This window comes from Gossypium hirsutum, chromosome A04, assembly GCF_007990345.1.
Source record: "Gossypium hirsutum isolate 1008001.06 chromosome A04, Gossypium_hirsutum_v2.1, whole genome shotgun sequence".
NCBI lineage: Eukaryota > Viridiplantae > Streptophyta > Magnoliopsida > Malvales > Malvaceae > Gossypium > Gossypium hirsutum.
In genome coordinates, this window is record NC_053427.1 from 86,605,627 (window position 1) to 86,619,360 (window position 13,734).

The 13,734-nt window shown below is 33.9% G+C and overlaps 2 protein-coding genes across 4 annotated transcripts; both read left to right on the forward strand.

The window, feature by feature from the left end:
• The first annotated feature begins 405 nt into the window (after positions 1–405).
• On the forward strand, positions 406–2,972 carry LOC107949123 (F-box protein SKIP23). Of its 3 annotated transcripts, XM_016883847.2 has the most exons (3): positions 407–1,639; positions 2,018–2,081; positions 2,556–2,972. In XM_016883847.2, exons 1-2 carry the CDS (start codon positions 449–451, stop codon positions 2,039–2,041), a joined length of 1,215 nt encoding a protein of 404 aa, XP_016739336.2. In that variant the 5' UTR covers positions 407–448; the 3' UTR covers positions 2,042–2,081; positions 2,556–2,972. The 3 variants fall into 3 exon arrangements, with proteins under 3 accessions (XP_016739335.2, XP_016739336.2, XP_040967598.1); XM_016883846.2 differs by lacking the exon at positions 2,018–2,081 and having other exon boundaries at positions 406–1,639; XM_041111664.1 differs by lacking the exon at positions 2,556–2,972 and having other exon boundaries at positions 2,018–2,489.
• Positions 2,973–4,972: 2,000 nt separating this feature from the next.
• On the forward strand, positions 4,973–7,565 carry LOC107949399 (uncharacterized). The gene is made up of 3 exons (XM_041111665.1): positions 4,973–5,431; positions 6,127–6,312; positions 7,216–7,565. The coding sequence occupies exons 1-3, from the start codon at positions 4,982–4,984 to the stop codon at positions 7,501–7,503; spliced, it is 924 nt and encodes a 307-aa protein (XP_040967599.1). The 5' UTR covers positions 4,973–4,981; the 3' UTR covers positions 7,504–7,565.
• The last annotated feature ends 6,169 nt before the right edge of the window (positions 7,566–13,734 follow it).

Here is a 13,734-nt window from a genome sequence, read left to right on the forward strand (position 1 = left end):
TGAAAATTTAACAAATTAAGTCTTCCTACTTTTATAATTTAAAATTCACAATCTAATCATTAACATTGTTAGTATTTTTTGTCAAAATTTGTCAACTGGGCATATTATGCTACCCTAATATGATGTGGTATATGATTGACAAAAAAATAAACATATTAAATTGAAAACTTCTAACATAAATTACCAACAACGATAATAATTGGACTCATATTTTTTAAATTGGAAAAAAAGTAGTAGGATTGAATTTTTAACTTTTAAAGTAGAGGGACTAAATCTCATATTCTGTAAAGTGCAAGGACTAATATCACATTTTAACCAATTAAAAAGTAAATTTGGCCCAACCCAAAAGCCCATCTGATTACGACCCTTTCTACTTCTACCATGGTACATAAGGCTATTTCTACAGTGTTCCTGCTAATATTCCATCAGTTTCTCGGGAAAATCTACTATGGCAGATTGGACCCAACTCCCCAAGGAACTACTAGAACTTATCTCCAAACGCCTAGGAACCCACTATGACGTCATCCGTTTCCGTTCCGTTTGCTCCACCTGGCGCTCCGCCGTTACTGCCCCCAACCGCTGCCGCAACCGCTTCGCTCCCCGTTTCCCGCTTCTCCCTATTTCCTCCCAATTCTCCCTCTCAAAGCGCTCCGTATTCCTCCTCGGATCACCCACAACTAGTACCCAAACAAACGCTTGGAGCCCCTCCTCGTGGGTAATCAAAATCGAAGAAGATCCGATGAACGGCAGAGTCCAGCTTTTGAACCCTCTCTCAAGGTCTCGTTTCGATTCTCTCCCTGATAATTTCCCCAAACCTTTAAATTTGTTGGATTTTAGGGTTCTTGAATTGGGTGAAGAATATGTGCTTCATTATTTAACTCATCACAGTGTGGGCAACTTGTACATGGAAAAAGTTGTCCTGTCTTGTTTAGAAGATAATGTTAATGATTTCATTATACTTACAATTCATGTTTCTGGGAAATTAGCAATGTTTAAATCTAGTGTTAAGAAATGGGCTATAATTCAAGACATGCCATCTCCTTTTGACGATGTGATATTATATAAAGGGAATTTTTATGCTGTTGATAATACTGGTAGGACTGTGGTTGTGGGATTGGATTTCGAGACAAATTTGATTGCTATGCCTGTTTTTGGTGGTGATAAGAAGTTTTTGGTTGATTCAAACGGTGAGTTATTGTTGGTTGATATGTATTTGAGTATTGAATCTGAGCCCGGTTCATCTTCTTCTTCGGCCGGTTTCGGGCTCGTCGAGGAGTATTTTGAAAACCTTGCTTTGTATATGAACGAGAGGACGGTTAAGTTTAAGGTTTTTAAGTTGGATGATGTTGGTAAGCAGTGGGTTGAAGCTAAGGATTTGGACAATCGCGTGTTATTTTTAGGTGATGGTTGCACCTTTTCTGCTTCAATAGAAGATTTATCCGTGTGTAGAGGGAATTGCATAATCTATGTGGATAATTTCTTCTATTCACTCGGGGAAGAAGATGGAGCGTCGGAGCATTGTGATATAGGTGTATTCGATTTGGAAAGCGGTTCTATAGGACCATTAACAAAGTTTCCTCAATTTTCCCAGCTATTCTGGCCACCACCTCATTGGATTTCATCCACAACAGCATCGGATGTAAGTATTTTTGTTTTGCAGTGTTGAACTTTGGGTCGAGTTTTTATTTATATATAGTTCTGTATACTGTTGCAATAGCCATGAAGATCTTTAAGCATCAGAATCCTTAAGTAGAGTCACGTAAAAAACTGGTGAAACTCCCTGGAAAGCTTTTTGAGTCGTGTTTTTTATGTGAGATACCGTTTCTATGGTTGATAGTGGAGGAAAACATATGCTTAATGGTATAGGCATGCTAGCTTCAAACTATGTCTTGAAATGCTATGCATCTAATGTTATCTTACTGAAAATGCCAAAGAGAAGTCTAAATCGAATGCAGATCTCTTTCATATGTCTCCCAGTACATTCTAACGGTTTAGAATTGTTTATGTTGATTTGTAGTTGCGATTTGGACAATTGCATTAAGCGCTCTGTCCATGATCCTGCCATTTTATATTTACTTCTTGTAAGTAGTATTCCTGCAATAAATTTGTGCTATTTACTGCAATTTTCTTGGTAAAAGTCATGGAGCCCCTGAACTAGGAGTTATATTGCATTTTACCCCTCGACTAAAAAATGGGCAAATTAATCATTGTACGTTAGATCGAAGAGCAAATTGGCCCTTTATGTTACAAATTTCATCAATTTGTACTGTTAAAAACTGACTTGATTGACGAAATAACTAGGCAGTAACTCGTGGCCATGCTAATGTACGGAGACCAGTTTTTAACAGAAAAAATGGATGGGATTTTAAGAAGAAAGACTAGTTTGTTCTTTGATCTAATGTATAGAGAGTAATTTGTTCATTTTTCGAGTAGAGGAGGCAAAATGCAATTGGACATTTTAGTATAGGGGCCTCTATGGTACTTTTACCCTATTTTCGTTCAATTAAGTCATATTTGTAACAGCATCTTAAAAGCTGGTTTGGTGAATGCTATAGGCACAAATAAACATCGGAGATTCAGCCTAGCCTATATGATCGGGTTGTATATGGCTGATTGTCTACCTATGGTTATCGGAGAATCAGCCTAGTGTAGTACGTGTCGTACTTCTGCTTCATCATTGGGTTGTATATGGCTGATTATCTACCTATTGTTGTTCTTCGTATATACTATCCAACTGAAGCAGCTATCATACTGATCTTTTGGGAATTCAATCATAAATTTATACTTTGCTCGGATTCTTTTTTTTTTTCTGGAAATACTCGTGTGTTCAATCTTGAAGTACCCATGTTGAAGTATATTTGGACATGTGTACAGGGGATATGATCATATGGACTCTTCCAAGGAAATCTTGGAAAAATTGAACATACTTTGGTTAATAATTTCAGTTGCCAATTCAGGCTTCCCTTTTTCAACTATTGTTGTGGCCATGATATGACAATCTTGGAGTTTAATATAATCGTCCATATTTTTATGGAAACAAGTATAAAGTTCGACATCCAAAGCATTTTCATTTGTTCTTAAGTACAGGATCCTTCGAATAGACTTAAATTTTTTATTGGAGTTTAATGATAATCTTGGAAAGTTTTTTGTATTTATAATTAATGTTTTGATGATATTTTTTAATTATTTTTATTTTTAATTAATGTTTTTTTAAAAATATTTTATCTATAAAATCAAATAATTATTAAAAAATATCATCAAAACATTAATTAAAAAAACTTGAAACAATATGAGATAAAAAAATACATTAATATGTTTATAAAAATAATGAAACCTCAAATTCATAATCATAATTATCTAATCATTTAACGAAATGAGCTAATATGTTAAAAATATTAATTAAAATAAAAATTTAAAGCAACATGAAATAAAAAATACAAATATGAGTAATAAAAGAATCAAACTTGAGACTCAAGAATATAATTACAACTATATAACCATCTAACAAAAACGTTAACATTATTTAACCAACTAGCCAAAGCTAAAAGCACATTTAATTCACTGAAAATGCATCCAGTTTTTACAAAATCAGCCTAATCTAATAAATTTCGTAAAAATTAACAAATAATTATGATTAAAAATCAACTTTTTTGGATAATTCACCCAAGCTTTTAATCATTATTCCAAGGTGTAATAATAGTTTTATTTCATATTTTTTTCTTTCATCCACATCGTCACATGATCTAATATCTATAATCCATAAAAATTTAAATACCAATATTAGATAAATTTTTAAACTGTTCTGTGTTTCTCAAAAAAAAAAATTCAAAACAGAATTAGTCAAGATAAAATTAATTAGAGTTTAAGAAAAAAAAAACTAGATTCCATCTCATAGATTTATACATACATATATCATGAATTCCGGTCAAATGCCCTCTTAAAATAGAAAAGTATAAAATTAAAAATTCATATAGTAAAATTACAATTTATCTATCTTAAAATAATAAAATTTTAATTTTGTCCTTCTAAAAGCTATAAAGCTATAATCTAATGTAATGATGAAATTATATTTTAACTCTTATAAAAACATATAACATAATTTCGACCACCAAAAAAATTTCTAGCTTCGTCGCTACATATATCATCATCTAGTAAAACTTGAACGATAAACAAGGTACATAAACAAAATCAACCAAGTAGATCAAAAAAGGGAGAACATTTGATGTATTGTAGGTGCATAAGTTACATACACCATCAATGAATAATAACATGACATATTATCATCAAATAAAACAAAAAAAAATAGTGAAGGACCTATAAACAAATATTAATAACTTTATTTAAACATAATTAAATAATAATTAATTATAAATAAATCTTTTAACATCCTAAACCCTTAACCCAATATCTTAAAGGGGAAATTATTAATATTTATTTATAACAAGTACCATTAAAGTTTAATTATATTTAAATAAAATGCTTAGTATTTATTTACAAGTCAGCGAGGCATTAAATATTATTCCTAGAAAATAATAAACTAAAATAAGGCCTCATTAGTTAAATTGTACAAAGTAAGAATCAAGGTTTTTTTTCCGATTGAGTTTTAGTTTGATTGGCATGAACATTATTGTTAATGTAGAATGACGTAGGTTCAAGTGCACTCAAACATATCCTCATATTTAAGAACAGATATCAGAACCTATAATGAGATTTGTTAAAAAAATTTATGATTTTTTTAATTAATAATTTTTTTCTGGATAATATTTTTTTAAAAAAATTATTCTGGATAATATGTTTTTAGATAACTTTTAAAGAGGAAAAAAATTATCAAACAAGATAACATTAATTAAAAGATCATGACTAACTAAATAATCCCATAATTGTAGACTAACTAAATAATCCCATAATTGTAAACTTTGATTTCAATATATATATAATCTACATATTTAAGATCATAGAGAAAAATAAAACCAAGAAAAAGATGCATGCAGAGAGTGATTCAGATGGAACGAGCATTGATGTGTCATGGGCAACAAAGTCACCGTCGAGAAGACCATTTTACTATGTTCAAAGCCCTTCCAACCCTGACGTTGAAAAAATTTCATATGGTTCAAGCCCTATGGCATCACAAACTTACAATAATTATCATTACCACCAATGCTCTTCCTTTAACCATTCTAGGGAGTCATCCACATCGATGTTCTCGGTTTCCGGTAACATCCCGAGGACTCTTTCGGGTTGGAAGCACGAACAGATTGGTCATGGTGACGATGATAATGACGAGGAGGACGATGATGGCCGCAGCAATAGTAATAATATGAGGCTTCTTTATGTTTTTTGCCTCGTTTTAGTGTTGCTTGTGGTGTTTGCTGTGGTGGTTTTGATTAGGTGGGATGCTAGCAAGAGATATGAGCCTGAAATCTTCGTTAAGGTATGTTCTTTTTTAATTTTCTTTTATTAAGGTTTTGGTCGAAACTGGATTACACCATGAATTTTATTTTTTTATTTTTAAATGTTTTTAAATTTTATTAATAATTTATTCTATTGAAAATAACCAATCGAAAACTGGTGATTGATTAGTTTGATTACGGTTTTTGAAAACTTTGTATTGAAAACAATAATTTTTTCTTCTATGGGAGGCAACTTGAAACTTAATTATCGAATTGTCTTAGGCTTTTTTACCGAGTTAGGTTGCGTTGAGTTCATGTATAACATTAACATTATGTGTAATTGTGTGGTTCAATTCGAAATGTGAAACTCAAAATTTTATTTAAAATTTGATCATATTTGTAAATAATTGGTCTGATCATATCTATTATTTTTGATATAAATGTCTAGAACTACCCATAATTCATGCTAATCGAATTAAGACTCCATCGACAAATAGTCCATTTTAGATTTATACAAATAACCAATTTGATCCTTAGGCAGGTATAAATAAGAATAGGTAATTAAATTATGAGAGTTACTTTAAATGCTTAGACAACCATAAATAGTACTTCTAAACATTTTCAAGTTTTGAATGTTGAAACTCAACTATGAATCGTAATTTAAATAAATTAAATTTTTTTGTCCAAGTTCATTTTCGGATCTATTCTCTAAACTATATTTAGTGGCTATTGGCAGCGCATAGTGTTTGAGAACTTGTATTCTCAGGCAGGAAATGATGAATCAGGGGTGCCAACAGATATGCTTTCACTTAATTCGACGGTCACGATTTCATACAGAAATCTAGCTGTTTCCTACGCCTTCCACATCACCTCTACCCCTTTAGAGCTTCACCATTTCCAGCTCAAACTTGCTTCTGGAAAAGTAAAAACTGTTTCTATAATCCCTTGTTTATGGTATAAAATATCAAATAGCAGTAAAAAATGGAGGGTTAAAAAGCTTAATTCAGGTTAAACTGCTGAAAGGGTAAGACTTGGGCTTAATTGTGGTTTTAGCCCCTCAATTATATTGAAATTTGGTATTTTCCCTCTAACTTGCCATAGTTGGTCTCTTTTTCTTTTATAATATTTATTGATAGGTTCAAATTGATAACAATTTTAACTATTGTGGTAAATACTTTAATAATATTAGCTGTTAACAGATAATGGTGTTACGAATAGAATTGAATTATAAATTTTTAAATAGGTCAAAATATAATTTAATGATTAAACTAACTTAAAGTTTTATAATTTATAATACTAAGCAGGGATTATAATTGAACTATAAATTTTTGGAAAGTGCAATTTTACCATTTTGAGAGGCTAAGGCCTGATGATTTTAATTAGGATAAATTTCAAAATTAGACATAATTTTTTATTCAATGTGCAACTTGATACATAAAACTTTGATTGTGGTTTAAATATATACATGAAACTTTAACTTTGATTGCCCATATACATTTTTATATTAGATAAATATAATTATTTGTATATGTAATATATAAACACTAAATGATAATATATCAATAATTATGTTAATAATTTGTGAGAACTGGATCCAATCAAAATTTCATATACAAAATCGTACATTAAAACAAAGTTAATGTATAGTTTTGAGATTCATCCCGTTTTATCTAAAACGTTACTAGTATTACTAATAATGTTATAAATTTAGCGATACCTAACAATGAGAAATTAAAGCAGAAAGATTAAAACGGTTTAGGATTTAGGGTTTAGAGTTATGTATTGTTTAATATCTAACAAGCTTGCCATTGGTGAATTAAAATAGATGGAGGAGTTCACTCAACCAAGAAAGAGTGAGCGGATAGTGAAGACAATTGTGGCAGGGCATCAAGTTCCATTGTATGGTGGGATACCGGTTCTTGTGGACACTAGACCGCACCTGAACCGGATTTCAGTGCCTTTGAACCTGACTTTCATGGTGAAATCAAGAACTTACATTTTGGGCACAATGGTGAAAACCAAGTTCTATGGTGGATTCATATGCTCTTTCACATTCAAAGGAAATAAACTTGGGGAATCCTTTAATCTTACGGATTCATGTATTTATCAGTGAAAATTTGCTCTTACAATAGTTTACAAGATTCAAGACCATATATGTTTTTGCAAATTAGTCAATTTTTTTCTTTGAATTCGAAAAATTAGATCGGATTAATCTGGATTTTGACTTGATTTGATCATGAAAAGTCAAGTATCTAAATAGGGGCGAAGCTAGAAATTTATTTTTTAGGGATCGGAATTAAAATTATATAAAAAATTAAAATTTTATTAATTAAGGGTGTTCACCCTCTATTTTTTTTTTCATTTTGGCAACTTATACTTCTATATTATTGAATATGTCTCAAAATCTGAAAAATTCGTAGAGGGGTCATTTTTAGATCCAAAATGAATAGATTCAAGAAATAAGAGAATTAAGGATATCCATTAGAAAAACTAATCCAATCCATAAAGATATATCGGAAAATACAATATTTTTGTTACTCGACCAACCATCAGGAGAAGTAAATACAACAGGCCTTTAACCGCTTTTATTTGTACATGGGGTCGAGGGTGATTTTTTTATTTCACGTTCACAAATAGGCATGCTAGATTATGCATTCATCTATCTATATATATACAGATAAATAAATGATCTATAGGTTGTGTGATCTGGGTTTGAGTCGTGCTAGTCGTGTTGGTTGTTCGAGCTTTACCCTGTTATTGTAATTCAAAAAATATATACATTTTTAGAGCAAAAATTATAATTTTTTCATTTTAGGAGAGATTAAGGGTAGGTTTAGATGGACGGTATGTTTACTTACGATTAGTATAAAAATAGTTGTAACAGTGAAATTAAATATTATAACAACACTGTTGACACCATTTTTTGGACGGAAAACGGGGTCGACTTGGATTTTGAAAAAAGAATGAAAACGGGAGTCGCCACCAATCCTTTTTTTGATGAGGTGTGATCGGGTCACCTCAAAAAGTGGTTGTTTTTAATAAATGATTTAATTTTATTAAAACAACGATTTTGGTCTACGAAATTCAGAAAAATGAGTTCGGGAGTCGGTTACGCACGAGGAAGGATTAGCACCCTCGATACGCCCAAAATTGGTACCTAGTTGATTAATTAGTGTCTTAGTGTCGAAAATTAAAAATTTGAAGAGTTTTTAAAAGTACGATCCTTAAAAGAAACTCTGATAACGTGAATTGAAATATAAGATTCTCTTGTTCCGAAGGAATATCACATCCAGCACGTTAGGACACGATACTCTAAACCATCGAAATCAAGATCACCTTATAGTTTAATGAAACCATACTTTGAAGCTTTAAGAGGATATTTGGCTATTTAGTCGAACGAGAAATCGAAACCCAGCACGTTAGGGCACGTTTTCTCGATTTTCCAAACGCGAAATATTGCCTCATTTAGAAAAATTTTCCTTTTTTACGAATTCGGGTAAAAATTGATGTGACGGAATAACAATTACGATAATGCGAGTAAAAATAATACGAGCGAAGATAACAAAATAAATATATAAAAAATCAATTATATACAATAACAAGTAAATAAACAAAATAAAAAAACTAAAACATTTTTTAAAAAAATAATAATGGACACATAAATAAATAAATAAACATAAAGTAAAACAATAATAATAATAAAGAAATGAATAAAATTATAAAAGTTTTAAAAATGTATGTATGAATTTTAAAAGATTTAAAATACAAAAAAGAACTATGTAGGTATATATATAATGAAAATATGTATGTCTATACGTATATATATATGTGTATGTATAAGAATTATAAAACATGAAAACATAATTACATATATATAAATAACATGCGCATGTATGTATATATATTTCATAAAGACAAAAAAAATATAAATATGTATATTATAAAAATAAAATAACGTAAGTATGTACATACATTTATAAGTATATGAATTAAAATATGTAAATATATAAGTATATATATGCCTGTAGAAAATATGAAATATAAAAAATATATACTTAAAATAAATAAAGAATATGTACATGTATATATAAAATATAATAAAATATTAGAATAAAAATGAAATAAAAATATTAAATATGAAAATATATATATATGTATACGCGTACATAATAAAAATATATACTAATACATAATAATAATAATAGTAATACTAATAATACTAATAATATAAAAATAACAAGGATATTTAATAAAGATATAAGAATAAACGAAAAAAGGACTAAAATTGAATTAAAAACAAAGTTGTGGGGCAAATTTAAAATGAAAACAAAGAAAAGGGACTTAATTGTAACGCGCGTGCAACTTGGAGGGTCAAAAGCGCAATAAACCCAAGTATTAAAACGCTGCGCAGCATGGGGGACCAGAATGAATTCGGGGCGAAACCATGGAGCCAGATTAAAAATAAAGAAAAGCTTGATTGTAAACTCCCGAAAAAGCGGAAGGGCTAAAAGTGCAATTAGCCCTTCCAAAGAAAAACACGCGGATCCTCCCTGGTGCGGGTCGGGTCGACCCGACCCGCGTTCAAAACGACGTCGTTTTATCTATTTAAACCGGGGGTCCAAAACGGTGCGTTTTGACCCCCTATAAAAGTCAAAAAAATTTCAAAAAAATCATTTGTAAAGCTGAGGAAAAAAAAAAGAAAAGGGAGAGAGGAGAGGGGAGCTCGGAGCGATTTCCGGCAAAGGGGGGGTCACCGGACGGCCACCGGAGGCTCGCCGGCGCCGGCGCCGGCCACCGCGTGCGGTGGCCGGAAAGGTAAATTTTTTTTTTGTTAACTCTTTTTTTATAAATTTATGCTATGTATAGATATATAATAGATGAGTTTTTGAACAATAAAAATAAAAGAAACCTCAGATCTGACTGCCTTTTCGGGTGTTTTTCTTGCTTGAATCTGCTTTCTTGTATTCTTAAGTAATATTACAATTGAAAATGAAAGGAAAATCCCCGAAGAGAGAAAAAAAAAAGTCCCTATTCATTCTTGATTTTGGCTTTTTAAAGCCGATCCATAAACATTCATTTCTCTTTTTTTGTTTCTGTTTTGTTTATTCTTTGCCCCATTCCTCGCATGCTTCCTTTTGCTGTTGTTTCTGTTCTTGTTGCAGGTGGTGGCCGACAGTGGTGGGGTGTCAGACGGTATGGGCGTCGTGGAGGATGGCGCGGAGCAGAGGCGTGCGAGGGGTTGGGCAGAGGCTGGAGCGGCGCGCCCTAGGCATGCTGCGCCTAGGGTTTTCTGCTGCAGACATTTTGTTGTTTTTTTTTATTTGGGCTAGGGTTTCTGCTATTGGGCTAGGTAGTGGGTTAATTTTGGGTAGTTTGGGCCATATGAAATTTGGGCTGTAATGTATTTGGTTTATGTTTTATTTTTATTTTGTTTTTGTTTTGCACTGGGCCCGGGCAAAATGGGCTCATACAGCTGCCCCTCTTTGCTCATTTTCGTGTAACGAGAATAGAGCAAAGACATCAAAAGGGCCAATTTTGCCCGGTCTTGCCGAGTCTTGACTTTTTGGTGCTCATCTTCTTCAAATAGCCTTATTCCAACCTGCCACGTCTTGTTGCTTCGATCCGCTCTACTGCAACTTCAGATACGCCTTGTAGCTTCAATCTACTCTGCTACGACTCCATGGGGATGAGATTTGTGTTTTTAGTCTGCTCCACTACTACTTAGGGAGATAAGACTGTAATCTTCGATCTATTCCACTGTCAAATACAGGGACAAGATCTGCTTTCTTCGATCTACTTCTTGCCCGGGAGATAGAACTATCAGCTTCAATGTACTCCACTGTAATCAGGGAGGTAAAAATCTGCCATCTTCGATCTGCTTTGCTGCCAAATACAGGAAGGCAAGATCTACAATCTTCAATCTATTCCACTGCCAGATACAGGGAGATAGAGTTATCGGCTTCAATGTACTCCCATGTAGTCAGGGAAGTAAAATCTGCCATCTTTGATCTTCAATCTATTCCACTGCCAAATGCAGAGAGATAGAGTTATCGGCTTTAATGTACTCTACTGTAGTCAGGGAGGTAAAATCTGCCATCTTTGATCTTCAATCTATTCCACTGCCAAATGCAGAGAGATAGAGTTATCGGCTTTAATGTACTCCACTGTAGTCAGTGAGGTAAAATCTGCCATCTTCGATCTTCAATCTATTCCACTGTCAAATGCAGGGAGATAGAGTTATCGGCTTCAATGTACTCCACTGTAGTCAGGGAGGTAAAATCTGCCATCTTTGATCTTCAATCTATTCCACTGCCAAATACAGGGAGATAGAGTTATCGGCTTTAATGTACTCCACTGTAGTCAGGGAGGTAAAATCTGCCATCTTTGATCTGCTTCGCTGCCAAATACAGGAAGGCAAGATCTGCAATCTTCAATCTATTCCACTGCCAAATACAGGGAGATAGAATTATCGGCTTCAATGTACTCCACTGTGGTCAGGGAGGTAAAATCTGCCATCTTTGATCTGCTTCGCTGCCAAATACAGGAAGGCAAGATCTGCAATCTTCAATCTATTCCACTGCCAAATACAGGGAGATAGAGTTATCGGCTTCAATGTACTCCACTGTAGTCAGGGAGGTAAAATCTGCCATCTTCGATCTTCAATCTATTCCACTGTCAAATGCAGGGAGATAGAGTTATCGGCTTCAATGTACTCCACTGTAGTCAGGGAGGTAAAATCTGCCATCTTTGATCTGCTTCGCTGCCAAATACAGAAAAGCAAGATCTGATATCTTCAACCAGCTCTGCTACAAACGAGAGAGGCAAGGTTTGTCTTCGATCTGCTTCGCTGTAGTAGAGCTGGTTGAAGACAAACCTTGCCTCTCTCGTTTGTAGCAGAGCTGGTTGAAGATATCAGATCTTGCTTTTCTGTATTTGGCAGCGAAGCAGATCAAAGATGGCAGATTTTACCTCCCTGACTACAGTGGAGTACATTGAAGCCGATAACTCTATCTCCCTGCATTTGACAGTGGAATAGATTGAAGATCGAAGATGGCAGATTTTACCTCCCTGACTACAGTGGAGTACATTAAAGCCGATAACTCTATCTCTCTGCATTTGGCAGTGGAATAGATTGAAGATCAAAGATGGCAGATTTTACCTCCCTGACTACAGTGGAGTACATTAAAGCCGATAACTCTATCTCTCTGCATTTGGCAGTGGAATAGATTGAAGATCAAAGATGGCAGATTTTACTTCCCTGACTACATGGGAGTACATTGAAGCCGATAACTCTATCTCCCTGTATCTGGCAGTGGAATAGATTGAAGATTGTAGATCTTGCCTTCCTGTATTTGGCAGCAAAGCAGATCGAAGATGGCAGATTTTTACCTCCCTGATTACAGTGGAGTACATTGAAGCTGATAGTTCTATCTCCCGGGGCAAGAAGTAGATCGAAGAAAGCAGATCTTGTCCCTGTATTTGACAGTGGAATAGATCGAAGATTACAGTCTTATCTCCCTAAGTAGTAGTGGAGCAGACTAAAAACACAAATCTCATCCCCATGGAGTCGTAGCAGAGTAGATTGAAGCTACAAGGCGTATCTGAAGTTGCAGTAGAGCGGATCGAAGCAACAAGACGTGGCAGGTTGGAATAAGGCTATTTGAAGAAGATGAGCACCAAAAAGTCAAGACTCGGTAAGACCGGGCAAAATTGGCCCTTTTGATGTCTTTGCTCTATTCTCGTTACACGAAAATGAGCAAAGAGGGGCAACTGTATGAGCCCATTTTGCCCGGGCCCAGTGCAAAACAAAAACAAAATAAAAATAAAACATAAACCAAATACATTACAGCCCAAATTTCATATGGCCCAAACTACCCAAAATTAACCCACTACCTAGCCCAATAGCAGAAACCCTAGCCCAAATAAAAAAAAACAACAAAATGTCTGCAGCAGAAAACCCTAGGCGCAGCATGCCTAGGGCGCGCCGCTCCAGCCTCTGCCCAACCCCTCGCACGCCTCTGCTCCGCGCCATCCTCCACGACGCCCATACCGTCTGACACCCCACCACTGTCGGCCACCACCTGCAACAAGAACAGAAACAACAGCAAAAGGAAGCATGCGAGGAATGGGGCAAAGAATAAACAAAACAGAAACAAAAAAAGAGAAATGAATGTTTATGGATCGGCTTTAAAAAGCCAAAATCAAGAATGAATAGGGACTTTTTTTTTCTCTCTTCGGGGATTTTCCTTTCATTTTCAATTGTAATATTACTTAAGAAAACAAGAAAACAGATTCAAGCAAGAAAAACACCCGAAAAGGCAGTCAGATCTGAGGTTTCTTTTAT